The sequence below is a fragment of the Lissotriton helveticus genome, chromosome 5_1, assembly GCF_964261635.1.
Source record: "Lissotriton helveticus chromosome 5_1, aLisHel1.1, whole genome shotgun sequence".
Classification (NCBI taxonomy): Eukaryota; Metazoa; Chordata; class Amphibia; order Caudata; family Salamandridae; genus Lissotriton; species Lissotriton helveticus.
Window position 1 is genome coordinate 17,834,130 of NC_136065.1, and position 26,196 is coordinate 17,860,325.

Genomic DNA, 26,196 nt, shown 5'->3' on the forward strand with positions numbered 1-26,196 from the left:
TGAGGTGAAAATAACCCCTGGGGGCAAGGACATTGATCAACTATTGGCCTAGTACACGAGTCAGAACTCAAGGGGCAGCCGGACATCATGCTCTCAACTGATGCTTTTTCCAGGTAAGTGGTCAATGGATTTCCAGTGCTCTTAGTGTTCCGCAAAGGAACAATTCAAACCCAAAAGTTACCAAGTTAGTCGACAATAGATCACTTTATGCAATAATTAGCAACAAGTTAGGATGACTGCATGCCAAAACACAGCAGGTCTACCGGACAACAAAAAGGCCCCACTTGGAACCTATAAACAACAATCAACATGCAACCACACTAAGAAACAGTGTCCAGAAGGTACAGAATCAGGAAAAACAAAGTAGACTGCACAATGAACATGCGTGTGACTCTCATGCACGCAGACTCTGTGCAGACTCCACCCTTGCAACATGCCTTCCCTCCCAACCTTAAAAGAGCTGGCCGAGTGCTCCTTTCTCAGCCAAGTTACCTCAGCGATCACCTGAGGCGTAGAAGGGTGGGAAGTTAGGACTTCCTGTGTGGGATCTTCCTCCCCACCACCATTCGCTTCCTCCTCAGGAGGGAGTGTGTACTCCAGGTCCTCCACCACCACTGACGGTACCTCCGTCGTGACTAAGGCTAGGTCCTTGGCGAGGGGGGCGCACGTTGGGGAGCGGAAGGCAGAAGGAGATAGCCCAAGCAGAAGCAGATCATTTCAACAATCACCATGGAGAAGAGAGATGAGCACAAGGATGGAGAGAAAAGAGTTTGGAAATAAAAAAAGACAAGCGTTAGTGAGTTATCCCAACTTCACTCCCCAGCGGCGAGGGGGAGGAAGGCTGCAGCTCAGGCCTGCTTAGCGCCATGTCGGATCATCGTTATACACCACGGGGAGGGGATAACAGATCAGTCATGGAAGGACCTGGTTGGGAATCTCTTTAAATCCCTTTTGGGGCACATTCATAGCAGGAAGAAGGGCAAAATAAGCAAATGCCACAAAACTAACTAAACCTTGGACTAACCCCATTTCTCCATGATGCAAGTACCCTATATCTAGGTTCACACCATTTTTTAGGCCTTATTTTCTGCTGACCCATCAAAATCCTTTGAGTCAGCAGTGGTATTTCAGACACAGGTGAACCGACTCCCTGAGAAAATGACATACAAGGCAGAGAGGACAAAGTCTTTGTGTCTCACTGTCCCCATTAAACTACAATCCTCAGAATACATTAGACCTTAGATTCCTAACCAGGCACATCACAATCCAGCTACTAGACAATCAGATCTCAATCTATCCATCAACAACATCTTAACATAGACACTATGTCACTCTCACCGTAGACATTAGGCCACAATATAAGTAGGCTACGTGATTACATCTAAGCATAGTCGCAACTTCCTAGTTTAACTTGCACTCTAAACTACATCTTAACCTATGCATCTGCCTCATTTCTCAACATAGCCGCTAGATCCCTTCTCAGGACCCAATTCACAAAGATAAAGTTAGACCAAAAGTCTAACTTAGACCAAAACTCTAACTTTACTACTCTTCGGTATTCACAAAGGTAAATTACTACTTGTAACTTTACTAGTAGTAAACTTACTAGTGGTAACTTTCCTTTGCGGATACTGAAAAGTAGTAAAGCTAGACTTTTGGTCTAAGTTAGACTTTAGATCTAAACCTAAGACTTCAGGTTTAAACTTAGACTTCGGGTGTAAAGTTAGACTTTAGGTGTAAAGTTAGACTTCAGGTCTGAAGTTAGACTTTTGGTCTAACTTTACATTTGTGAATCGGGCCCTCAGTATATCCATTCCATCAAGGTGGTCACTTGACCACATCTATAATCATATGATGTTACATCACAGCTTAAGGACTAGACCTGGTCCTAAATTATTTAACTACATCTTAACATAGCCCCCAAGCCACCTTACGAGATCATCTATTTGACCAGATCTCAACCAGCTACTGCATAACAGGCACTACTACTCATCTCAGCATAACCCCTGACCCCAGCTCAGCCTAGCTCCTAGAGCATCTATCTACTCAGCGATAATATCTCAGACTGAGCACCTGGCATGCGCTGACAAGTGCACAGCGGGTCACTAAAAAGCCTGGGTGTCCTGTCTCCAGTTGCCCACACATCGTAGTGGCTGATTTTGAGTTGCTGGTTGTAGCTGCTTTGCCCTGAAACTGAATTAAAAATTAAAAGGCCATAGTTGCCAACTTTGATACCCAGTTCTTTCTTTTCAGTTTTAAAATTGTTGATAAATACTACTGAATAGTGCTTAAAAACCCCAAGTCATTTTCACTAGACTCCCACCCTATGACTTTAGACATTGGTCTTCTTCTAAGAAAAAGATCCCTGAATCAGGAATAACTTCTTAAGAAACATGCACACTGGAGTTCATAAAAGACATAGCTCGATTCACAAAGGTAAACTTAGACCAAAAGTCTAAGTTTAGACCTAAAGACTAACTATAATACTAATAAAGTTAGACTTTAGGTCTAAACTTGGACCTCAAGTCTAAAGCAGAAAACCCGGTCTTAGGACCAATCACAAGACGTTCAAGGATCCATCATCATGGAAAGAGACCTGGCCAAGGTTTTATTTGATTCCAGATCCACTTATTTTGCCTGACCAAGCATGAATGTGCCAAAAGAGAGAGGCGCGGTTTGATGGATGCAAGCAAGATCATTGGGCAGAATTGAGATGGCAGGAAAGTCAGAGAGAGAGACACACATGTGCAGACTAAGAGTCTCTTTTGGCTTGGCGCCAGGACACATCTCTCGTCTGCCATGGTGTGCGTATGACAGATCATGAGCCAGGAGCGTGGGCCCCGCACGGCAAGATCTGTATACGGTATGTTTTGCTCTACCTGCTGGTAACCGTTTGTTTGCTTCCTCTGCTTGCTGGTGGCCTGGGCTTTGCTGGGCTGGGTTTTGCCCAGGGAATTTTTGACTGGGCTCTGGCGCTTGGCCGGTGTCCTGGCCGTAGCAGCGGCCTTGGGGCTGGCCACCTTGCCATTTTTGCTCTTGCCGTTGCTCTTGCTGGCAGCGGGTGCAGGCTTAGGCTTCGGCTTCGCGGGTTCCTTGCGGGCCTTGGCCCCATTTGCCTTGGATTTCTGGTGGGCGGATGGAGAATGGCGGGACGGTGATGGATGGTGACGCAGCAGCACAAATACAGACCAAACAAAAAATCAAGGCGAGAAAAACAAGAAACAGGAGCATAAATACAGAGGACAATGGATGAACACAACAGAAGAAGAGATGGAAAACAGCAGGAGGTCGGACTGGGGTCTACATTAATGCTTCTCATGTGATGAGCCCAGATTAACCCCAAAAGAAGATGCCTACAGATTCTTTCTGCCCTTTACCCAACAGCCATGCCCATAGTTCCTCTTTTCTGCCAGGTGAACCACTGTAGTCAAAGGAGGCCACTGACTGGTCAAGGCCAATGCCATGGTTGATGTGTTCAAAAGGAAGGGCAAACCCTGAGTAAAACAGCCAGGAGATTCCATGAAGTCCCAGGTGTCTAGTCTGTATTACTGGCAGCTCTGACCCATTCAATGCTAGTTCCTGGAAAGATTGAAGAACTCAGAATTTCCTAGCAGGAATTCCATCCAGGAAAACATATGATCTGTGGGAGGGGTCGGTCTAAAATTATAACTATGCAACAGGGATAAAGAATCCTGAGAATGGAATAGACTGAGGTTTACGCTTATATATATATATATATATATATGAACACTGGATACACCTATCAACTCCCATCTACGGTAATTCATATGGTCTTATTTGGAGAATGTCTTGAGTAGGGACATGTCTGCACAGGATTTCCCATGGGTACATTCTAGATAAGGGGGTGACCGTGGTGGGGTCAAGGAGGCAAGATGCACATTCAGTTTTAGGATAAGCACTTAACATGCATTTGCAAGGATTTAATCTAAACTCAATAATAAACATAGGGCCTGATTTAGATCTTGACGGACGGGTTACTCCATCACAACGGTGACTGATATCCCATCCGCCGAAATATAAATCCTGTGAAAAATAATGGGACTTGTATTTCGGAGGATGGGATATCTGTCACCGTTGTGACTGAGTAACCCGTCCGCCAAAATCTTAAACAGGCCCGTAGTCAATAGTTATCCTGAGAATCTGCCAGCCCCCCAACCACTCTGGACACCCATGTTCTACAAAATGTATGTATCTTGTCCAAGACATTTCTGGACTCTACTGAGGTAAGGGGGTGCTGTACAGGGAAATGTATGAGTGTTGAGTAGTAGCATCCATTATCGTTATCTACTATGCAGGTGTCTCGTGCACTTAAGTACACCTAGTTGTATTTTCAGATTCATTCCTCTCGATCCCTTCATGGAGCAGTGGAATTTGTCTCCAGGAGATTTTAATATGGTAACTGGTGTCCTGGGCATCTCCGTGCATGAGTACTGAGGGGCAGGGAAATTCCGGATTACTTATCCTGGGATTCAAAGGAATTTCATTCTTGAAGTCTCTGGAGTACCGCAGACTCAAATCTTTAGAATTTCAAGAGGGTTCCAGATGGGGAAACGGAGCAAGTTTAGCAACAAAATTCCATGGATTGCAAACTAGAAGTATCTAAATGTTTGGAAACCACTGCCCCTAATTCCAGGATGTCTGGAGATCAAATCGACAAATCTCAGGATAATTAGTTACCATTTCCACAATTCGCAAGACGTTGGGAGTTCAACTTCATCCCAACAAATGACAGAATGTTTGGTACCAGACCCACAAATACCTGAATTTTTGAAGGTCACACCACAGATCCCAGGGTATCTGGACACCGGAGCCACAAACTGTAGCGAGAGGCTCCCATGGACTGCTGAGAGTTTGTATGGTGCTTTTCGGGACATCCCAAGATTGTGGACTGGTAAGAGTGAGATCTAGTGGGGCGATTAGGGGCAAGCTCTCTAAATGGGATGTTATGTTTTTCCATGAATTTTGACTGAGGGGGATCCCACTGTCCTCCCACTGAAGCCCTCAGACACTAATGTAGACCCCAGTAGTTTGGCCTCCAGGTGTCAGAAGCTCCAACTCTGGATCCTGTTGAGAGGTGACAAGAGGCAATGACAACGTTAACAGTGAACAGCATGAAATGAGATGGAATGCATGAACCTAGGAGACACAACACTTGGACGGACAGACGCGCAGGGGCCGGTGCCCCGGTGCCACCCTCGCTGAGGGGTTACCTGCTCAGTCACAGCTCTTTCTGCTGCTTCGGGCCCTAGCGTCGGTGGAGCCACTGTCCCATCGTCGGTGTGGTCATAATAGTACGGGTATTCATAATATTCAGACTCCTCTTCCGTGTACTGAGCCTGGCAGCAGAAGCGGAGGGCAGAAGAGAGGCAGGGGTTCGAGGAGAGAAATACACAGGCAGAGACAGTTACTCTAGCACATTAAGAGATTGAACATGAGGGGTTAGAAGGGCAAGAAAGCCAGAGGGGTCTTCCCCAGCCATGAGCCAGCATGGTCCTTTCCTGCTCCCTAACTCAGGAACCCTAGGTGGTCTGCTCTAGCATCAACAAGACACCCCAGGGTGGTCTAGGAAAGTCACTCTACCTCCAGGGTGACAAATCTCACCTTCTCAACACAAGGCATATGGCAGGCCTTTCACCCCAAAAGGAAGTGCGCCATCTTCTAAAGAACCAGTGCACACCTGGATGACTGTTCCAGGTTTTTCTTCCCTGGCAGAGCAGGTGGCACCCACTAGAAGGCGCAGTCTGACTTGCAGCCGTCCTCCCCGGTTCAAGATCTCAATACCCCTTTCTCTTCTCTACCAACATGCTCGGCCTCAACTAATCCTCAAGGGTCCTACAGCTTGATTAACGTCCTGCTAGGCGCTGACTTTAGCACCTACTTCTGCTTCCTTATCTAGAGCCCATCCACTGCCACTCCTCTCCCTATACCCCTACTCCTGCTTCCTTCTCTGTATCTCCATTGCGCTTCTGTTCCTCTCCCTAGTACCCCCTTCCACTTCCCTTCTTCATAGTACCCCCTTCCACCTCCTTCCCTATGAGCCCTTCCACTTTTGCTCCCTGTGCCCCAATGTTCACTCCCTTCGCCATGAGCACTTCCAATTCCACTCTCCTCCCTGTTCCTCATGTCCCATGCACCCCTGCGGCACGTGTCATTGACCTTCGCCACCCCTAAGCCCACATGTCCCCCCTGTTGTATTGTTTTGTTTATTCCCGCCTGCTCTAAAGTGCTTTTTGAGCTGTGTGAGCTTTATATAAGAACCCACAAGGCAATACAAAACTAGAATTCTCTCTGACCCCCAGGCCCCAAGATGGCGTCAGAGTTAGACCCCTGTGGCTTTTTGTGCCTCAGGTGAGATCCTAGGAAATCTCACCCAATCTCTTAGTGACATCTACACAGAAGAATGGGGGGCAGAAGGGGGAGGGGTGAATGCAAGCAGTAGGGATGGGTTACCTGGGTGCGTCCTGCATGGCACAGGTTAGTTCTGAGCTTAGTGCTATGTGACGTTTGGAAGAACCTTCAAACCTTCCTCCATTGGCCCTTCTTGGATACCTGTCTCGACACCTGCACCGCCAGGACAGCATGTGAACGTAAAGTCACAACCTCACCCCCAAGCAGTGTCAGGAGAGGAACTGTCCCAGTCAGAGCTACAGGTCTCTTTGTTACCACTTGCAATGAGCACAGTCAGGGTTCTAGATCTACGTGATATGTATCTCACAAGAAAAAATCACAGCAGTCGGGGTTCTAGACTGGATAAACTCGTCAGTCTCTATTACTGCTGAATATATCTATATGTATAATTAGGGTTCTAGATCCATGTGATGCGTTGCTATCACTGGTGAGAATAGTCACGGGGAGGGTTGTAGATCTACGTGATGATTCAATATCCCTGGTCTATATGATCTGTCACTATCACCCACCAGTGAAAATCCCCCCAGTCAGGATCTATCTTATCTGTCACTATCACTGGTGGAAATCACCACAGTCAGGTTTCTAGATCTACGTGTTCTGTCACTATCACCGGTGGAAATCACCACAGTCAAGGTTCTAGATCTACGTGTTCTGTCACAATCACTGGTGGAAATCACCACAGTCAGGGTCCTAAGTCTACGGGTTCTGTCACTATCACTGGTGGAAATCACCACAGTCAGGTTTCTTAACTGAACAAAGTAATCACCGTAGTCCGGGTTCTAGATCTGACTATTTGAGATGGGTCTATTTCTGTTTTCAGTCACCACATGCAGGACAGTAGAACTGGCTGTGGACTGGGAGGAGGTGAGTGGTGGCCACTGCTCACAAGAGCACAGTGTGAGAATCAAGTCTGAACCTTTGGCTCTTTTATTAGCCACAATACCCACCATTGGCATTCTAGGTCAGTGTAAGTGAACTGTCTCTGTTACTGCTAGCAACAATTATCGTCAGAGATTTAGATCAGTATATGGTTCATAGGGAGGTGTTCACAGCTCACAATGGCACAATGTCGAGGCACTAGATGTCTGACTATGTAAGATGCCTCTACTGCTGTCCACAGTCGAGGTACTAGATTGGCCCTACCAATGCATACTTTCATAACTTTGGATCTCGCTGTATGTAAAGCTAGCAAGCGTCATGATTCTAGATAATACACATATTAGTGGTAGCAAAGAGTATCATCAGAGCTCTAGGAGCAGGGGAGGTGGAGATCACTACTCACAAAAGCCTGCGTCAGGGTCTGTAGTATCAAACGCCACTGCTCTCAACCGACCCTGTCGAGGCTCTTGGTCTGTCGTATAGCAGAATTCTGTTATTCCTATTGTACAACATGGACAGGGTTCTAGGTTTGTCAACATCACAGAACATGTTTATTGCTCTCAGTGCCACAGCCAGACTCTCATTCTGCTTTTAAAGTGAAACACCTTCACCAGTGTTCACAAGTCAAGAGTGAGAGGTTCTGTATATCTGAGATGTTACGTTATGATCTAGAACATCTTGCGTCATTGCTAGCAAAGAACAGTGATGCTTCTCGATAAGTGTATGGCGTGTATAGAAGCAGTGTTCACGGTGCCCCTTGGGATTGTGCTGAATCAGCACAGACTGCATTTACACTACATCCGCAATGTCATACTTTTGCAGTGGATGTATTACCCTGGGAGGGCATAGAGCAGCAGTACACTGGTTACTAATACCTCAATGGAGTTTTTGAGTTGCAGTGAGCTAGTTACACTCACTCAATTGAGGTTGTAAATGAAGATTCAAGCTGTACCGAGGCCTAGTTGCAGTCTCTGTCTGTTTAACATTTCCATTTGTCTGATTACTGTCTCTGTCTGCTTCTACATTCACAGTAGACTAGTCACACCGTCTGTTTAGTTCCACATTTGCAGTGGTCTATTACTGTCTACGCCTAGTTCTACATTTGCAGTTGTCAAATTAATTTCTCCACCTGGTTCTTCATTTCCAGTGGTCTAGTTGAACTTTAAATGCAGTGGTGTAGGCACACCGCCTCAGCCAGTCCCTAGATTGCCCCTGCTCTAGTTTGCAGTGTTCTAGTAACACTGCCACAGTGAGATGAGTCTAGATAAGTTGAGCTCTAGCTACACTTCCCGGGCAGTTCTAGATTTGCTTTGCTCTAAGCACTCTAACCAAGTAAAGGGCTAAATGTACAGTGCTCTGGTTGCACTGCCCCGGTGAGGGTCAACATTATAGGAGCCTTAGTAACATTGCCCTGGTTCTTTATATACTATTCCTCTGTCAGGTCGTAAGCACGCAGCAGCGGTTCTCGACGTGCAGTGCTAGAGTTACACTGCCCAAGTGAGATTCTAGCTGCACAGTGTGTTAAATACTGCCCGAGTTTCTTTATAGAAGTGCATTGCTATAAATGTAATTCTTCATGTAGGTTCTGCAGTCGGGACACTCAATTTACACTGCCCTGGATAGGTTTGAAACATTCAGTACTCAGATTACACTGCCCTGGGTAGGTTCTAGGTATGCAGTGCTCAAACTACACTTCCCTGGGTAGGTTCCAGGCATGCAGTACTCAGACTACACTGCCCTGGGCGGGTTCTAGACATTCAGTAATCTGACTACACTGACCTGGGTAACTTGTAGGCATGCAGTGCTCAAACTACACTGCCCTGGGGCGGTTCTAAGCATGCAGTGCTCATATTACATGGCCCTGCGTAGGTTTGAAACATCTACGTGTTCCGTCACTATCGTATACAGTACCTAGATTACACTTCTCTAGGTAGGTTCTAGGCATGTAGTGTTCATATTACACTGTCCTGGCTAGGTTTGAAACATACAGTACTCAGATTACACTGCCATAGGTAAGTTCTAGGCATGCACTGCTTATATGACACTGCCCTGACCAGGTTCTAGGCATTCAGTAGTCAAATTACACTGCCCTGGGTATGTTTTAGGCATGCAGTGATCATATTACACTGCCCTGGCTAGGTTCTAAGCATGCAATGATCTGATTACACTGTTCCAGTCAGGTTCTAGATTTGTAGTGATGACATTATGTGAGCCTTGTGAGATTCTAAATGTCCCTAGAGTATGTCTGACTGCAGGTGTGACAGTAGTCTTGCGCCTCAGGTTAGGCTGGACATAGAGATGGAGCAAGATCACAGTTCGTCAGCGCGGGGTTCTAGGTGTGGACAGATCACACGTTTGTGTACTTACGTCGTCCCTGCGGTTAGGGTCCTGGGCCTGCATCGTGTTGGGGAGTGGGGTGTCACAGTCTGGGCTGTAATGTTCGCAGTAATCATAGGCCGCTTGTGCGTTGGAGGCGAAGAGCAGCTGCTGGATATCTCCCTGTGAGGAAAGAGGACAGAGAAAGTGAGCAAAAAACCCTGAGCACACTGCGACTGGGGGGCATTACACCACAACAGGAGCAGTGGCACACTGTGTGACAGCACATATAAAAATGTATAATTAACATGAGAGACGCAAATGCAATGTTTATTCTGTATTGAATACAACAAAGTTCTTAAGTTGACATGAGTGGGCCTAGTCAAGTTTCAAAAGCACTTTCAAATATTGCAAGATGTGCAAGTAAAGCCTGCTTGTGCTATATTAATTAAAGTATTTCTCTTTGTGTTTGTGATGCTCATTTCCTATGGCCGAACGAAGGTGTTGTTGATATTTTGAATGTGCTTTTGTTTTCTGTTGTAGAACATAATGCTGTGTTATTTACTAGATGTAAAGCAAAAGCCATTATACCATGTGATGTGTTTTCTGATTATTATTGGATAGCTCAATGTATATTTTGTGTTGAACTATATTGACTGGACAATTTTACTGTCTGAAAATATATTAAAATGTCCCATATGGGATGCGAGCCAAGGTTCCTTCCCAGTCCTTTTAGACAGCAGGCTCCATGTTAGTCTGTCTATCTATCTAATATTTCTTTGTGTTCTTTTCCCCTACTTGAAAGAGCAATTTATATGTAAAATTGCACTTGGACTTATTATTTGCTTCAAACTAGGCCATATTCGGTATAGTGTAATTGAACAGAATGTTGCTAAGCTTTCACTGCCAATGATATTTAACATATATTTACTTTTGAATATTTTGAATAGAATTGACTAATCATATACCTTTTTAGCATTCTGTAATGATTCTTATATTGTAAATAGACCTTCATGGTTTATTCTTTGAATCTTGTCAAATGCGGATTTCCTGTGTGGATTTTCCTATGCAGATTCGCTGAGTTTACATGCAATGCTGTATTTGTCTTAGGGCGCTCGTTTTTAAAGGTTCACACATACCCCGATACATCAATCTGCCCTTTAATGAAGAAAAATGAAGATAACTGCAACCTGGCTAACATCGCACTGTATAAGGGTGACATCACATTGCAGCAAGACCTCAAACTGCAACATGGGTGACGTATGTGCAAAAGGAGTGACATCACACTACAACTGGAGTAGCATCACCCCGCAACCAGGCTAATATCACCCTGAACAAGTGTGACATCACATTGCAACTTCAAACTACACCCTGGGTGAAATCTCTACAGATGGAGTAACATCTCACTACAATTGGGGGGAAATAATGCTGCAATAGGAATGCAAACATCGGATCACAGAAGAACTTATCAATCCGTAGAGAGAGGCAATGGTGAGAGACAGATTGATACCTGGTAAGAGCAGAACCACGACAGGCTAAAAACATGCCTCTAGCAAGTTGGAGAAGCCTTATTAAAGTGAAGAGAGCAGTGTTTTTTTGCAGTGGATAATATCGTTTTACTGCGCGCATGCCGACAGAGACGTTTATTGCGAGAGGGTGAATTACTGATAAGATCCCTTTGAGGAAGGATCCTTTCCTAAACCCTGTGGACCGGTTCTTTTAGGAGAACCTCGGAATTATCAACAATGGCTCTCGGCATACGATAAAATTGATACATTATCCCCTTTGAAGAAAGATTGGTGATATATTCTTTCCTTGCCCTCTTGTTGCATTGCATTAAAATATACAATAATTTACTTAGTCCTGAAGAAGGTGGTTACAAATGATATATACCACCGAGAAGTGCGTCAATTGTTTGTATGTTCAGTCCGTTGCCATCACGCCAGAAAGAGAAGTGTACAGAGGCCTTCATGGTGCACTTTAGGACCAGGGCTCGAGTCGGGGTACCACGCGGGTGGATGGCATCCCCCCACTTATTTTACCGGGAGCTCGATAACCGGAGCAAATGGAGCCACACATTCACTCTTTGGCCTCTCTGGTGCGCGAGCGGATTTCATTCAGAACGCTGCTCACGCGCTGGCTTCTCTGATGCAATCGCATCTAAGGGGTGAGCGAGGGGAGGCAATGAGTCTGATGGTGCAAGCCACCTTTCGTGACGTCACTTCCTGTCGTGACATCAGCGTCCCCCCACTTCTTTTTTAAGGACTTGTGCCCTGTTCAGGACACAGGTGACATTCGGTGACAAAACACATGAATGTAGCACACTTTAATGCCAGACACAAGCGTGTAAGGAGGTGACACACCCGAATCACCAAAGACGCCCCCCACAGGCGCCCGAGGCCTCACACTCTGAGGAACCGAGGCCTGGAGCCACGCCTCGCGGACGGTAACAGGGGGGCGGCTGTGACATAAGATAAGGGGTGCAGCTTGATTAAGGCGGGTGCGCACGGTTGACATGCAGGCCCCCCCTGACCCGAGTTCAGGGCGAGGCGGGAACCCCGAAACAACCGACGGCGGCGCGCGCTGACAGGATCGAGGCGCCATGAGGAGGCACGCGGCGTGGCGGCGGCGTGGTGACGCACCCGCGGCGCGTGACGTCACGGCGCGGTACCACGCGCTCCGCCGCGCACGCACCGGAGGTGACGCTGCTTGCACGTGCTCGAGGACGGTGCAGCCGTTGAGGCCGCGGGAGGGCCGTCGCCATTCCAACGGTAAATAACGGCCGTTTGATGTTTATAAGAGTCTGCAAAGGCCTGAATACTAGAGAGGGCTGAAGCAAAAGCATATTTATTCATTCGTGACTCGACTTTCTGCCTTTCATTACATTATTGGTCAGGGACTGTTAACATAACTGACGAACAGATTTAGAACTGGTTTCTGTTAATATTTGCTTAGGTGGGTTTGCTTTTTCTGTACGAGTCCAGAATATTAAAATACTATTAGAAAACCAGCCCAGTGGCTACAAGGGGGGGGGGGGAGGTGTCTCTCTTGCCCATAGTGCCCCCACCCGGGTAAACAGTGTTTGTGGTCACTATTCTGGGTCCCACTGCATCGGGGGGCCCTAGAGAGGACTGGGGCAGTGGGCACCTGTAGACAAGGCTAGCAGGCCCAATGCCTGCAGAGGAACAGGGCCCCCTGGAATCTGTCTCCATCATGGGGCTCTGGGCATGACCCCCACCTATGGGCGCCAACCTCTATGTGGCTTGTATACATCCCAATAGACCCGATTCAGACAGGAGTCTCGCGATTCTTGAAGCCAAAGCGTCTTTACTTTAGCTGTTTCCTGCCTGCCTTAGCCTCTGCTTCAGTAGAAGTAAATGGTAAAAAACACATTCTGAGAGTTTTTGCACTTTTCTTTCCTAAAATGTGGGCATGTATGTTCTAGCCGGGGCTACAATGGCCAATGCCTTCCCACTACTCAAAAAAGCGCCCTTTGAATCCTGGTCACTGATATGGAGCTCCATGCGTTACTCACTATAACCATGGGAGCCAACTTCTGTAGGGTCAGTTTAGGAAATGAGCTTCACTTCTGAACGAACAACACTGGTGGGTCTTTTAGTGCTTCACACACAGGACATCGTCACCTGCAGGTGAGACACCTGAACGTGCTCCAGACCTCCGCCCTGGAACAGGAGCGTTGGCATGGATGGTTTCTTGTCACCTTGCTCCTATACAGCACGACCACAGGAGGCAGCATCTCCACAGGAAGTGTAGGCGTAGCTAGTGGTTCACAGTCCTTGAGGCTCTCATTTTGATGGGTAGAAAGTTTTCAGCTGGCACCCTTGCGTTAGTGCCTCAGTACTTGCCCATTAGCTCAAGGATTCAGGGATTCACACTGAAGCATCAACCATATTGTGCTTTAATACTGTGATGGGTGTTTCAATAAATCCCTTTCAATACGACACTATACCAAATGTGTAGCCTAATGCCGTAATCTGCAGAACATATCTTTTTCAATGTGCAGTCACTGTTCACCCAGTTATGACATTGATTTGAAACTTTAAGAATGATGTTGGATTAAACATGTGCAGGTCCAAACACTTATATTGCGTGTAATTGCAATTCTGTGTATGGTTTCTTGGTCATTCTGTGAATGCAGCGGTATCATTGCAGACTCCAGTGGGGCTCACATGCCAGTTTTATAGATGTGTGCACTGAACTTCATGCCAACCAGCAGGGACAGCAGAGGGCAGTGACTGTTCAGGGGGACAAGAAGCAGACACAACAGTCTTTTGAGCTGAAAGAGCATTGAGCAGAGTATGCACTAAATGTTCTGATGCTGCAGGCAGGGATCAGAGTAGTACGAGAGAGCAGGGAGGAAGTGTGTGCAGAGAATTGATGAAATTGGAGCAGCTGATACAATATTTGGTGCTTATTCCCCCTCAAATGGGAATCGAAAATGACCTTCCCGTTTAAGAAGGGTCTGAGAAAGCTCTGTTTTTAGGGGTGTAGATTTGTTTGTATTTAGTTGGTTGTTCTTCTACGGCACTTGGTTGTCACCTTCTATTCACCTCATATATAGGTTACTTTGCCCTGCTCTAGGTGGCAGTTTAGTGGCTTTCTGGCATTTGTGAATGTGCCTTCCGGCCCTAGAAACCCAAGGTCTGACCTGATAGAGGAGGAGAGGTGTGCTTTAGGTGTTTTTGTAAAAGGAGATGGAATGTCATATTTTTACAGCCTTTTAAAGTCTTTGTAAGCTTATTATAATTATTGTTAAATTAAGTTTGTATTGCCTATAGTGGCATTTTATCAACCAAATTACAATTTTATTTGACTATGGGGTGGCAAATGTTCAAATTTACATTTGTCTACAGCGCCACATGGGAACACCACAATCACACCTCAAAAACTCACAGGAGGACGAAACAAGTGAACTTTCTGAAAGTTAGGAACATCCCACTGTCATTTTTCCCCCTTTATTTGCACCCTCGGGATTGAATCTGTTGGCAATAAATGACATTTCCACCAATTTAAAAAAAAAGGAAATGTTTAACTTTTCCTTACCATAATCCAGGATGGAGTTAGAATAATAAATTAACCTCTCCAGTCAATCAATAAATCAAACTATCAGAGAAAGAACCAACGGCAGACCAAGGTCAAGCACATCCAGTCCATATGTACAGTAAATTCAGAAGGTGGTGCAGTCACTTCCCACACCTGCCGTCCAGGGGTGTCAGTAATAGCCAAATTCACAAGAGGAAACGGAAGGGGCACTCGTTGCGAAGTCAATACACATACGTCAAGGTCTGTTCCAGAGTTACTTCTTTTTATTCAATAAATCTTTTAAAAGAGGCACACAGCCAACGCGTTTCGTTCCTGATTTCAGGGCTCCTATATGTTCAGCTGGTCAACTAGCAGGAAGGATATATATATATATATATATGATGGAATTTGGACCCAATGGGGCCAAGTGTTAGCCTCAATAGCAGTATAGTTGGCGAATTCTCACGATTCAGGGTAGGAGGCGTTAGAATTTCCTATGCTACTGAAACGGACTGGAAATGGGGTCCAAAAATCATTATTCCATCAAGGAACTTTAAAATAGTGGAGTAATGCTGTATAGCCTAAATAAAGAATGTCTCCTCGTCAAGCGGTATGATAACCAGCAGTGCTGGTTATCATGCCGCTTGAAGAGGAGACGTTCCTTGATGGAATAATGATTTTTGGACCCCATTCTCAGTCCGGTCTTACAGCTTTGGAAATTCTAACGCCTCCTACCTTGAATCGCGAGAATTCGCCAACTATACTGCTATTGAGGCTAACACTTGGCCCCATTGGGTCCAAATTCCCTCATATATATCCTTCCTGCTAGTTGACCAGCTGAATATATAGGAGCTCTGACGAAGTTCCCTCTGGCAAAAATCGGGAACGAAACACTTTGGCTGTGTGCCAGTTTTAAAAGATTAATTGAATAAAAAGAAGTAACTCTGGAATAGACCTCGACGTATGTGTATTGACTTAGCAACGAGTACACCTTCCGTTTCCTCTTGTGAATCAATAAATCAATCAGTAGATTTGTAAAGCGCTACTTGTCACCCATCAGGGTAGCCAGGCGCTGGTATATTCCATATTTCCTCTCCAGCGCCCTTAAAAGCCTCTACCGCCTTTAGGGTGCAACTGACAGAGAAAAACATGTTCAATGTCATGGTCCAGGCGCATGCATGGCCTATGCCACCTGAATACAAGCGAAGTGGACAAACTGCACACCTACTATTACTCTACAAACTATTGTTATATAGTTGCAGCCAATGTGAAAAAGATGTCCCAAAAACGGCTTTTATCAAAATCTATTTTTGAGGCATTTGGGAGTATAAGCGCCACAGCTCACTACAGCCTGTTTAGCTCCTACCTCCCCCCCCACCCATCCGCCCCTACCTCGGCAGACGTCCACCAACAGTTGTAACACATGCTCCTGCAGCCCCTGTGGTGCGAGAGAGCCCCCAATCACCGTCCTGGGGGGAAGGGGCAACCCTTCAATGTGGCCCCATTGAGCCCAGAGTCAATTAAGATCTGTGGGATATTGGCGACGAGGGGCCCCTCGTCACATTCTGCAGGGACATCCCATTATTTTGTATTACACTACTGCTTCCACCTACACGGGTGCCATACCGTAGTGGTGAAAGTCCGAGCTGTGATAGGGGCTGTTGTATGTCGTTGAGGAGGCCAGCCTAAGTGTCATTTTAGTGTCGCCTAAATACATTTTGCTGTAGGCGCACAAGTATTTCATTACGCCCCCTCCACTCCACAGTCATTTATTTTTGGTTCAGTTAATTGAATAATCTCCCATTAATTCCCCCTACTCCATATTTCCCTACTAAATCCATGTCGTGACAACTTTCTGCCAACAGCGCTAAGCATGCTTGGACTTCGTTTACTTTTCTTAGCATCATTTCAAGCCTGCAAGCCCCAGCATCCATAGCGCTGTTTGTGGAAAATCATGGCTGGCAGATAGTCACCATCAGAACGCGGGTTCCGGTAACCGCTGCGCCTCTGCAGCGCCTGCTCAGTGCTTCCTCCAGGCCTGCTCCGGTTTGCTATGTTCAATGCCTTCCCCAGCCCACTGTCAGTCTAGGCATCTTATAAATGTAGTTTAACCAGGTCTACTTTGAAAAGAATTTGCTTTCAAACTTTAATTTTTGTTGACTTTGTGATGGTAGGGTTGTGTGTGTGCATGCACGCACAATGTTAACAATTATTTATCTTAAGTTGCTTTTTACTGCAGCTATTTTCAATATAGTTGGGTAGGTACCAAACCCACCAGGAGGAAATAGCTAGAACTCTCGCTTTACAACAGCCATTGATAAAACTCACCTCCCTAGAGACCACAACTAATGATACAGTCTCCTGAGCAGCAATCACCACAGACGTTGAACACACAACACACCAGACAAGAGAACAAAACAGGAAAGTGCAGTTTAGGTTTTCATCCCTGCCCTGGGGCTTTATTCTGCATCCAGTGGCCATTGTTAATGGTGAAGGTGAAGATATCGACCTAACTTTTTCTTTCCTTGTCCTTCATCGGGAACTTTCGATAAGTTAGGTTTCTGGGAATTGGATTAATAGGGTCAATAGGATGTCTGAAGAGCAGAGCCAGCTCCAGAGACCCAACTCTCACCTCAAAGAATTCCTCGTCCAGGATGCGCTTGCCGAAGACCGCAATGCCCTTCGTGTTTACAATGGGGTTGTTGCTGCGTTTCAGGGGCTTGGAGACCTTCTTCTTGCAGTCCAGGATGAGAGTGACGGTCTTCTTCTGCACACTGAAGGCCACTCGATGCCACCTGAGGGAAGAGACCCACAGAGAGTCAAGACCGAACCGAAAACACAAACCACAAGGAGGAGATAAGGAAGAAGAAGACATAGAAAAGAAGAAAGCTGGTAGAGGAAAGTGGAAAAAAAGAAGGAAATTAAGTGGGAAAAGGAAATAAATTAATAAAGATGTTCTCTTTACCCAACCAAGGCCGGGCAAGGAGAAGAATGCAACTAGAGAGCTGGAGACAAGAGTAGATGATGAGGTCACAGAAGAACCAAGAAAGAAAATAAAATGAGCCATATGAGTAGGATTGGAAATAAGGAAGAGCAGGTGAACATGGAGGCTCCAGTGGTGCACTCTGAGGGAGAAAGCAGCAGGTCCAACAGGAAGCAAAGCACAGCAGGAGAGAGCATCCCCCAGATAAGCAGGACAGGTAGGAGGGCACAGAGAGCAAGCGTGTGTTGAGATACTGACTTGCCGTCTGCCAGGTTGATGTCTCTGAAGATTGGGTAGTCCTCGGGTGCGGGTTTTCCAGTGTGGTCTTCATACAGGAAGATGGGTGAGCGCCCAAGCTCCACGCCAAGCTGCTGGACGCCATTTTCATCGTAAACGGAGAAGAGGAAGGCTTGGACTCCAGCCTTGGCCTTCACCAGGGCCATGATGGAGAAGTCCTCTGGGAACTTACCTACATAGAGAGAGCACACATCCTGAGACATGGTGCCTCTGAATGACACAACTGAATTGTACTGGATTGTACACCCCTGAGAAATAGTGCCTCCCTGCACCACACGCCACCTGAGGATTTGTGCACTTCTGTGGGACCTAGATCCCCAAGAGTGCAGGTGTTCCCTGGACCCTAGAGCCCTGTAGCGCTGATGCAGCCCTGGTGGGCATATGCTGTGAACATTGGAGCCTCCCAGGACCACGCAGGTCTAGAGAACTTATGCCACCCAGGTGGGGGCACCCCATGAATATGGCTGCCTCCTTGCAACACACGCTCCGTAGGGAATGGCGCCGCCATGGACCAAACAACATCTGGCACTGGTGCCACCCTGGACCACTCACCATCTGTGCCCTGGTGCCATCTGCACCTCAGCAGCACCTCTTCAACAGTGACTTATCCACCAATCCCATCACTTACACCTCTCTGACACCAGATGTCCACCTAGACTGCCCTTTTGAGATGGTCCCACTGCCTGCACCATCATGTACTGCTGCTTTTGTTTGACCTGAAACTAGTCATTACAGTGAAGCTCAGCACTGCGGCTGCTTGTGTTGTCCCTGTACACTGAGGGGACATGGTGCCTCTTCTATATCTGTTCTGTGCCAGTGGGGCCCGGCAACACTGCTTCCCTTGGTGTCTATGATTGGTGTAAGGCAGACCTTCCACCACTGCCCTCACTGCACCTGCTCTGTTAGGAGACTTTGCAACGCTGCTGCCCTCGCTGCACTTCCTCTGTTTGGTTGCACCGTTGTCCTAGCTGAAGCTACACTGTTTGGTTGCACCGCTGCTGCCCTTGCTGTTCTGAGTGAGAGGAGCCTGCACTGTTGCTGCAGGTGCTGTTCCTGCCCTACTGCTGCAATGCAGGGATTACACGCACATCCCCCCTTGTTGCCCAGAAGCCCCATCCTCCGCTGTATGTAAACCTCTGCACCCCCTCACGACTTGTCAATGCAATGGCATGAAATGCCCCTGCCCCAGTACCCCCTACCTGAGAAGAACTGCTTGCTGGGTGCGCTGATCTGGGCCTGCTTGGATATCCTGTATGCTACATCGGGCCCGGTTCCCGTCCGCCTGTTGGGGCAGAACCCGGTGGTCTTCTTCACGCCCTCCGGTTGCGTGTGCAGCTGCAGGACTCGCAGTATGTCCACAGGGTCTGCTGTGGGAGAAAATGCAAGAGATGAGACCAAGACCAAAGGTGCATGGAGCAATCACTCCTCAAGCTTCCTGCAACCAACATACAAGGAATCCACCACACCGGCTTCAACCACCTGACCATGCAACCATCACCGGCCGCCCACTACCAGACCATGCAGCCAATACGGCCTGCAACCACCAGACCGTGCAGCCAGTCCCAGCCGGCAACCACCAGACCATGCACCCAGTACCGGCCTGCAACCACCAAACCATGCAGCCAGTACCGGCCTGCAACCATCAGACCAAGCAGCCAGCACCGGCCTGCAACCACCCAACTATGCAACCAATACAGGCCTTAAACCAGTGGTGGCTTTTATTTATTTACGTTCACCTTTGCCGTCGTATGTCGGACTCTACTACCCCCCCACCCAGCCCCACCCCACCTCACCGCCCCACAGCATCACCTCTGCCAGCTGCCACTGCTGCAAACACCAGACCATGCAGCCAGTACTAGCCTGCTACCACCAGACCACTCAACCAACACCTGCTTGCAACCAACAAATCATGCAACCAATGCCTGCCTACAACCACCAGAGCAGGCCACCAATATCTGCCTGCAACTGCCAGACCAGGCCACCAATACTTGCCAGGAACCGCCAGACCATGCCACTAACGCCTGCCTGCAACCAACAAACCATGCCACCAATGCCTGCCTAATCAGGCTCCGCAGCCTGCCTGTAACCAACATACTAAGAACCCACCACACCTGCCTGCAAGCACCATACCAGGACATCAATACCTGCATGTAACCACCGCAGCAGGATACCAAACCCTGCCTACAACCACAATACCATACTACCAACGCCTGCTTGCAGCCGCCATAACAGGCTACCAATGCCTGCTTAAGCAGGCCACCAACACCTGCCTTCAGCCACAATACCATGCCACCAACGCCTGCCTGCAGCCATCATACCATACCTCCAACACCTGCCTGCAACCACCAGAACAGGCCACCAATGCCAGCCTGCAACCGCCAGTGCAGGCCGTCATTGCTGCACGCTCTGCTGCTACCCATGAGACCCAGGAAAGATGCTCCCTGGCACTGCACTGAGTGGAGTAGGAAGCCTGAGGGTGAGCCAGAGAGGCATTGCAAGGTGTGATCCTCAGCACCTATCACCATGTCAAGAGGCCGCTCTCATTGGTGGGTGTAATTTCCCATAACCCACTGCTTAGCGGGGGGCTAACACTAAAGCTCTAACGGTAGGAAGGCTAGACATTGTTATAAGAGCATTGGCAAAGCCAATAGGTCTGGTGTTGGCTGCTGACCTTTTAGGTTTGTCAGTGTTTATTTTGTTTTGTCATGGTTTTTGCAAAACGTTATTGTTGTGGAAGCTGCTGGGCCACTAATAAATGAATCAATCAAAAAGAAATTACCTAAAAGAGCAGACATTGCCATAGTAATCCCTGGCACTTAAGGGAACTACTTTGTGTGTGGATGTGCTTCGTGTGAAGGAGCAGAATGCTGCCACTCACAGTGAAGTTAGCCAATGGCTAATGTGGCCGGCTCACCATGCAAAACCAAAGGGTATGATGGACGGAGTGTTGAACATTGCAAGCACTCACACACAGTCAACTGATCTGGGTTTAATCCATCATTCTTTAGCTCACTCCGCCACCCCAGTTCAGACTTGGCCATATGCAAATCAATCTTGTCTAAGCCCATACCTAAAAAGGTCACTGTGGAAACTACTAGAAGTTCACAGAGTATTGTAATTGGATTCAAGTAGCGCTTACTACCCCTGGTAAGGCATTAAAGCGCTCAGGGTATTAGATTTGCATAACCTGTCTTGGAGTCTTTAACCTCGTTCTCAAACATGTAGGAACCTCCTACCTGCTCCAAAGCAAGAAGCAGAATGTCCACTTACCAAGGATGAAAGATACTGCTGCCTTAGTACCAGCTTGTTTAAACAAGATAGGATCCCTTTTGTTTCTCACACTCACTATCGATACAATATACTTAAAATAAACTTCCGTTCCTCAAGTACATTTACTCTTCACATTCCTACACTGTACTGTCTTGACACTGAAGGCAGATTAATGTAAAAAAAAAAGTCTAATTTATTCAAATTCTCTGATAATTAAAAAACACATTGTATACAGTATTTTATTAATATAATACAACATTATCCTAAAACATTTTTTAAAAGCCAATATTATTACTATGTATAAAATATTGTCACACGAATATCGCAATATTCCATCACACAGACTTCTTAAAAAGAGAATTACCCTGTTCTATGTATTCACAGAGAAGGCAATGACCATATTCATTCCAAACTTTCAAAGCAGATGCTTGTAAAAATATAGAAGATTGCAGCCTTGCCAGAGCTAAACCTTGTTATGTTGTGTCTCCGAGTAAGACTCCTGTAACGGACGTCAATGAGTACTGTTCATTCATTTAAAGACCTGAAGCTCTGGAACTTGGCAGACATTGGCAGACGACAAGAAGCTATTCCAGTTTCCACCTCACACAAGGAACACTTTGAGCAGGTTGGAATTTGGGCTGGTGCAGCAAAAACTGGAAAGCGTGGCAGCGCAGGCTAAATACTACTTTCAGGCAACACATGAAAGCTCTAATAAAAACATTTTGTATAAAAACAAAAAATGCTTGGTACAACAATCTCACCGTAGCTAAGGAAAGGCTATAAACACTCGGGGGAGAAAACACCCAAAAAGAAGACGTAGTCCATCAATTACGTTTCAAGTCCACAAATTACTTTCATCTTCACAAATTTCGTTTTTAAAATCAGCCAACGCGTTTCGTCCACCTCTGTGGGCTTCGTCTGGGCGCTTTTGGAAACTACTCTATGGTGGTGCATTTTCACAATTGGAAAAACTCGCGGGGGAGAACTGGGACTGAAACACAACTAACTATACCTGCCTCAAATCTGCAAAATGCAAAAAAGTGATATCATCGTTCACGAGAATTGGACATGGAAGCTCTTTTAGCCAGTGCCACTCATGAGTCAATAATGGCGCTGCAACTGGGCAACTCAGTCAAATCCCTTCTGCACCAGGCAGAAGGAAAACGTCTCAAATCCCATCTACACCAGGCAGAGGAAAACATGTCAAATCCCATCTACACCAGGCAGAAGGAAAACACGTAAAATCCCATCTACACCAGGCGGAAGGAAAACACGTCAAATTCCATCTACTCCAGGCAGAAGGAAAACACGTAAAATCCCATCTACACCAGGCAGAAGGAAAACACGTAAAATCCCATCTACACCAGGCAGAAGTAAAACACCTCAAATCCCATCTACACCAAGCGGAAGGAAAACATGTCAAATCCCATCTACACCAAGCGGAAGGAAAACACGTTAAATCCCATCCACACCAGGCAGAAGGAAAACATGTCGAATCACATCTACACCAGGCGGTAGTAAAACACGTCAAATCCCATCTACACCAGGCGGAAGTAAAATACGTCAAATCCCATCTACACCAGGCAGAAGGAAAACACGTCAAATCCCATCTACACCAGGCGGAAGTAAAACATGTCAAATCCCATCTACACCAGGCGGAAGGAAAACATGTCAAATCCCATCTACACCAGGCGGAAGTAAAACACGTCAAATCCCATCTACTCCAGGCGGAAGGAAACACGTCAAATCCCGTCTACACCAGGCGGAAGGAAACACGTCAAATCCCGTCTACACCAGGCGGAAGAAAAACACGTAAAATCCATCTACACCAGGCAGAAGGTAAACACATTAAATCCCATCTACACCAGGCGGAAGGAAAACACGTCAAATCCCATCTACACTAGGAGGAAGTAAAACACGTTAAATCCCATCTACACCAGGCTGAAGGAAAACATGTCAAATCCCATCTACACCAGGCGGAAGGAAACACGTCAAATCCCGTCTACACCAGGCGGAAGGAAACACGTCAAATCCCGTCTACACCAGGCGGAAGGAAAACACGTCAACTCCATCTACACCAGGCAGAAGGAAAACACGTTAAATCCCATCTACACCTGGCGGAAGGAAAACACGTCAAATCCCATCTACACTAGGAGGAAGTAAAACACGTCAAATCCCATCTACACCAGGCGGAAGGAAAACACGTCAAATCCCATCTACACCAGGCGGAAGTAAAATACGTCAAATCCCATCTACACCAGGCAGAAGGAAAACACGTCAAATCCCATCTACACCAGGCAGAAGGAGAACACGTCAAATCCCATCTACACCTGGCGGAAGTAAAACATGTAAAATCCCATCTACACCAGGCGGAAGGAAAACACGTCAAATCCCATCTACACCAGGCGGAAGGAAAACACGTCAAATCCCATCTGCACTTGGAAGAAGTAAAACACGTCAAATCCCATCTACACCAGGCGGAAGGAAAACACGTCAAATCCCATCTACACCAGGCGGAAGTAAAATACGTCAAATCCCATCTACACCAGGCAGAAGGAAAACACGTCAAATCCCATCTACACCAGGCAGAAGGAGAACACGTCAAATCCCATCTACACCTGGCGGAAGTAAAACATGTCAAATCCCATCTACACCAGGCGGAAGGAAAACACGTCAAATCCCATCTACACCAGGCGGAAGGAAAACACGTCAAATCCCATCTACACCAGGCGGAAGTAAAACACGTCAAATCCCATCTACTCCAGGCGGAAGTAAAACACGTCAAATCCCATCTACACCAGGCGGAAGGAAACACGTCAAATCCCATCTGTACCTGGCGGAAGTAAAACATGTCAAATCCCATCTACACCAGGTGGAAGGAAAACACGTCAAATCCCATCTACACCAGGCAGAAGTAAAACACGTCAAATCCCATCTACACCAGGCAGAAGGAAAACACGTCAAATCCCATCTACACCAGGCAGAAGTAAAACACGTCAAATCCCATCTACACCAGGCGGAAGGAAAACACGCCAAATCCGATCTACACCAGGCGGAAGTAAAACACGTCAAATCCCATCTACTCCAGGCGGAAGTAAAACACGTCAAATCCCATCTACATCAGGCAGAAGGAAAACACGTCAAATCCCATCTACACCAGGCAGAAGGAAAACACGTCAAATCCCATCTACACCAGGTGGAAGTAAAACACGTCAAATCCCATCTACACCAGGCAGAAGGAAAACACGTCAAATCCCATCTACACCAGGCAGAAGGAAAACACGTCAAATCCCATCTACACCAGGCGGAAGGAAAATATGTCAAATCCCATCTACACCAAGCGGAAGGAAAACACGTCAAATCCCATCTACTCCAGGCGGAAGGAAAACACGTCAAATCCCATCTACACCAGGTGGAAGTAAAACACGTCAAATCCCATCTACACCAGGTGGAAGGAAAACACGTCAAATCCCATCTACACCAGGCGGAAGGAAAACACGTCAAATCCCATCTACACCAGGCGGAAGGAAAATATGTCAAATCCCATCTACACCAGGCGGAAGGAAAACACGTCAAATCCCATCTACACCAGGCGGAAGGAAAACACGTCAAATCCCATCTACACCAGGTGGAAGTAAAACACGTCAAATCCCATCTACACCAGGCGGAAGGAAAACACGTCAAATCCCATCTACACCAGGCAGAAGGAAAACACGTCAAATCCCATCTACACCAGGCGGAAGGAAAACACGTCAAATCCCATCTACACCAGGCAGAAGGAAAACACGTCAAATCCCATCTACACCAGGCGGAAGGAAAACACGTCATAAAGCAAATGTTATCAGCTAGATTCGTTCCGCTTCCAAACAAACAACAGAATCCAACCTGGAGATCGCTTGAAAATACCAACAGTTGCAGATTGTGTAACTACAGAAGAGAATCCTTAGCACATATACTACTCTGCGGCCCAGCGTTGCTACAGGACCATCGAGTCCTACTGAGGCCTGTCTTTTTGCAGCATTGTGTTCGGTCGGCTAAAGAGACTGTCCTTTGTTCTACACCCTGGACTCAGTTGTAGACATGGCCAAGTTCAGGAAATTCATAATACAAGCCTGTCATTTGTTAAAGAACTTAAACAGCCAGCAGCCCTGCTAGCTAAACTGATGGGTTGTATGAATGGACCCTGCATTGTTGCAACAAACATTGATCAACTTCGTTGTTGGTACTTCACAATCTGTATTCGAATGTTATAGGTCAGAATTTCGCACTTATAACTGGTACTCATTCTCTGTGGCTACTTTGACCCGCCTAACCTCGAGCTGCCCCACTTCACTATGCTGTCCACACTTAATTCGGCCGATTCACAGAACTAATTTGAGATAAAATCCTAAACTAATTACTTTTGGTATTCACATAAGGCATTTAGTAGTAGTACAGTTAGGAATCCTAAATTTACTACTACTAAATGCCTTTTGTGAAAAGTTACGATTTTGTCTATGATTAGTTCTGTGAATCGACCCCTATGTATCGTACTTTCTTAGGTGCTTTAGCACTTTAATCATATGTTTCCTTACAACAAATTGTGATCAGTTCTGCCGCCTTGCCTCATAAAACAAAGACCTTGTGTTGCTTCTGTGTAAGAACCTTTATAATGCTGTGTGCAGCATAGAAGACGTACGCCTTCAGGTACTGCACTTTGCACTTTATTTTGGATGGCCTTCGTCAACACGCTAGCATGATTCTAAGCTGTCTTTGTACATGCGATTCAATAAGCTTTATTCGGTTCAGATAAAACAAACCATAAAAGCACATATAAAACATTGTTAAAACCTTTGTACATGCATTGCACATACCTTTTGCATGTTACAAGTTGTCGCCGCTCTTTGGACATTAGTGTCATGTCCTGGTGGCATTTCAAACGCTGCTGTCTCTGAGATTAAATATACCGACTCAGAGGTATTTTTAATCTCACAATTTCA

General features: G+C 46.5%; 1 protein-coding gene across 7 annotated transcripts in view; it reads right to left on the bottom strand.

The window, feature by feature from the left end:
- The window catches only part of COL11A2 (collagen type XI alpha 2 chain), a 363,078-nt gene that overhangs the window by 219,654 nt on the left and 117,228 nt on the right, over nt 1–26,196 (bottom strand). For 2 of the 7 annotated variants that reach the window (XM_078641594.1, XM_078641596.1), the window contains exons 2-6: nt 19,147–19,314; nt 17,909–18,119; nt 17,300–17,462; nt 9,676–9,807; nt 2,880–3,125 (exon numbers count right to left, since the gene is read on the bottom strand). In XM_078641594.1, coding sequence (XP_078497720.1) covers nt 2,880–3,125; nt 9,676–9,807; nt 17,300–17,462; nt 17,909–18,119; nt 19,147–19,314 — 920 coding nt within the window. Of the gene's footprint in view, nt 1–492; nt 649–2,879; nt 3,126–5,231; nt 5,358–9,675; nt 9,808–17,299; nt 17,463–17,908; nt 18,120–19,146; nt 19,315–26,196 lie in introns of all 7 variants that reach the window. The other 5 variants (XM_078641597.1, XM_078641592.1, XM_078641591.1 and 2 more) reach the window with 5 other exon arrangements.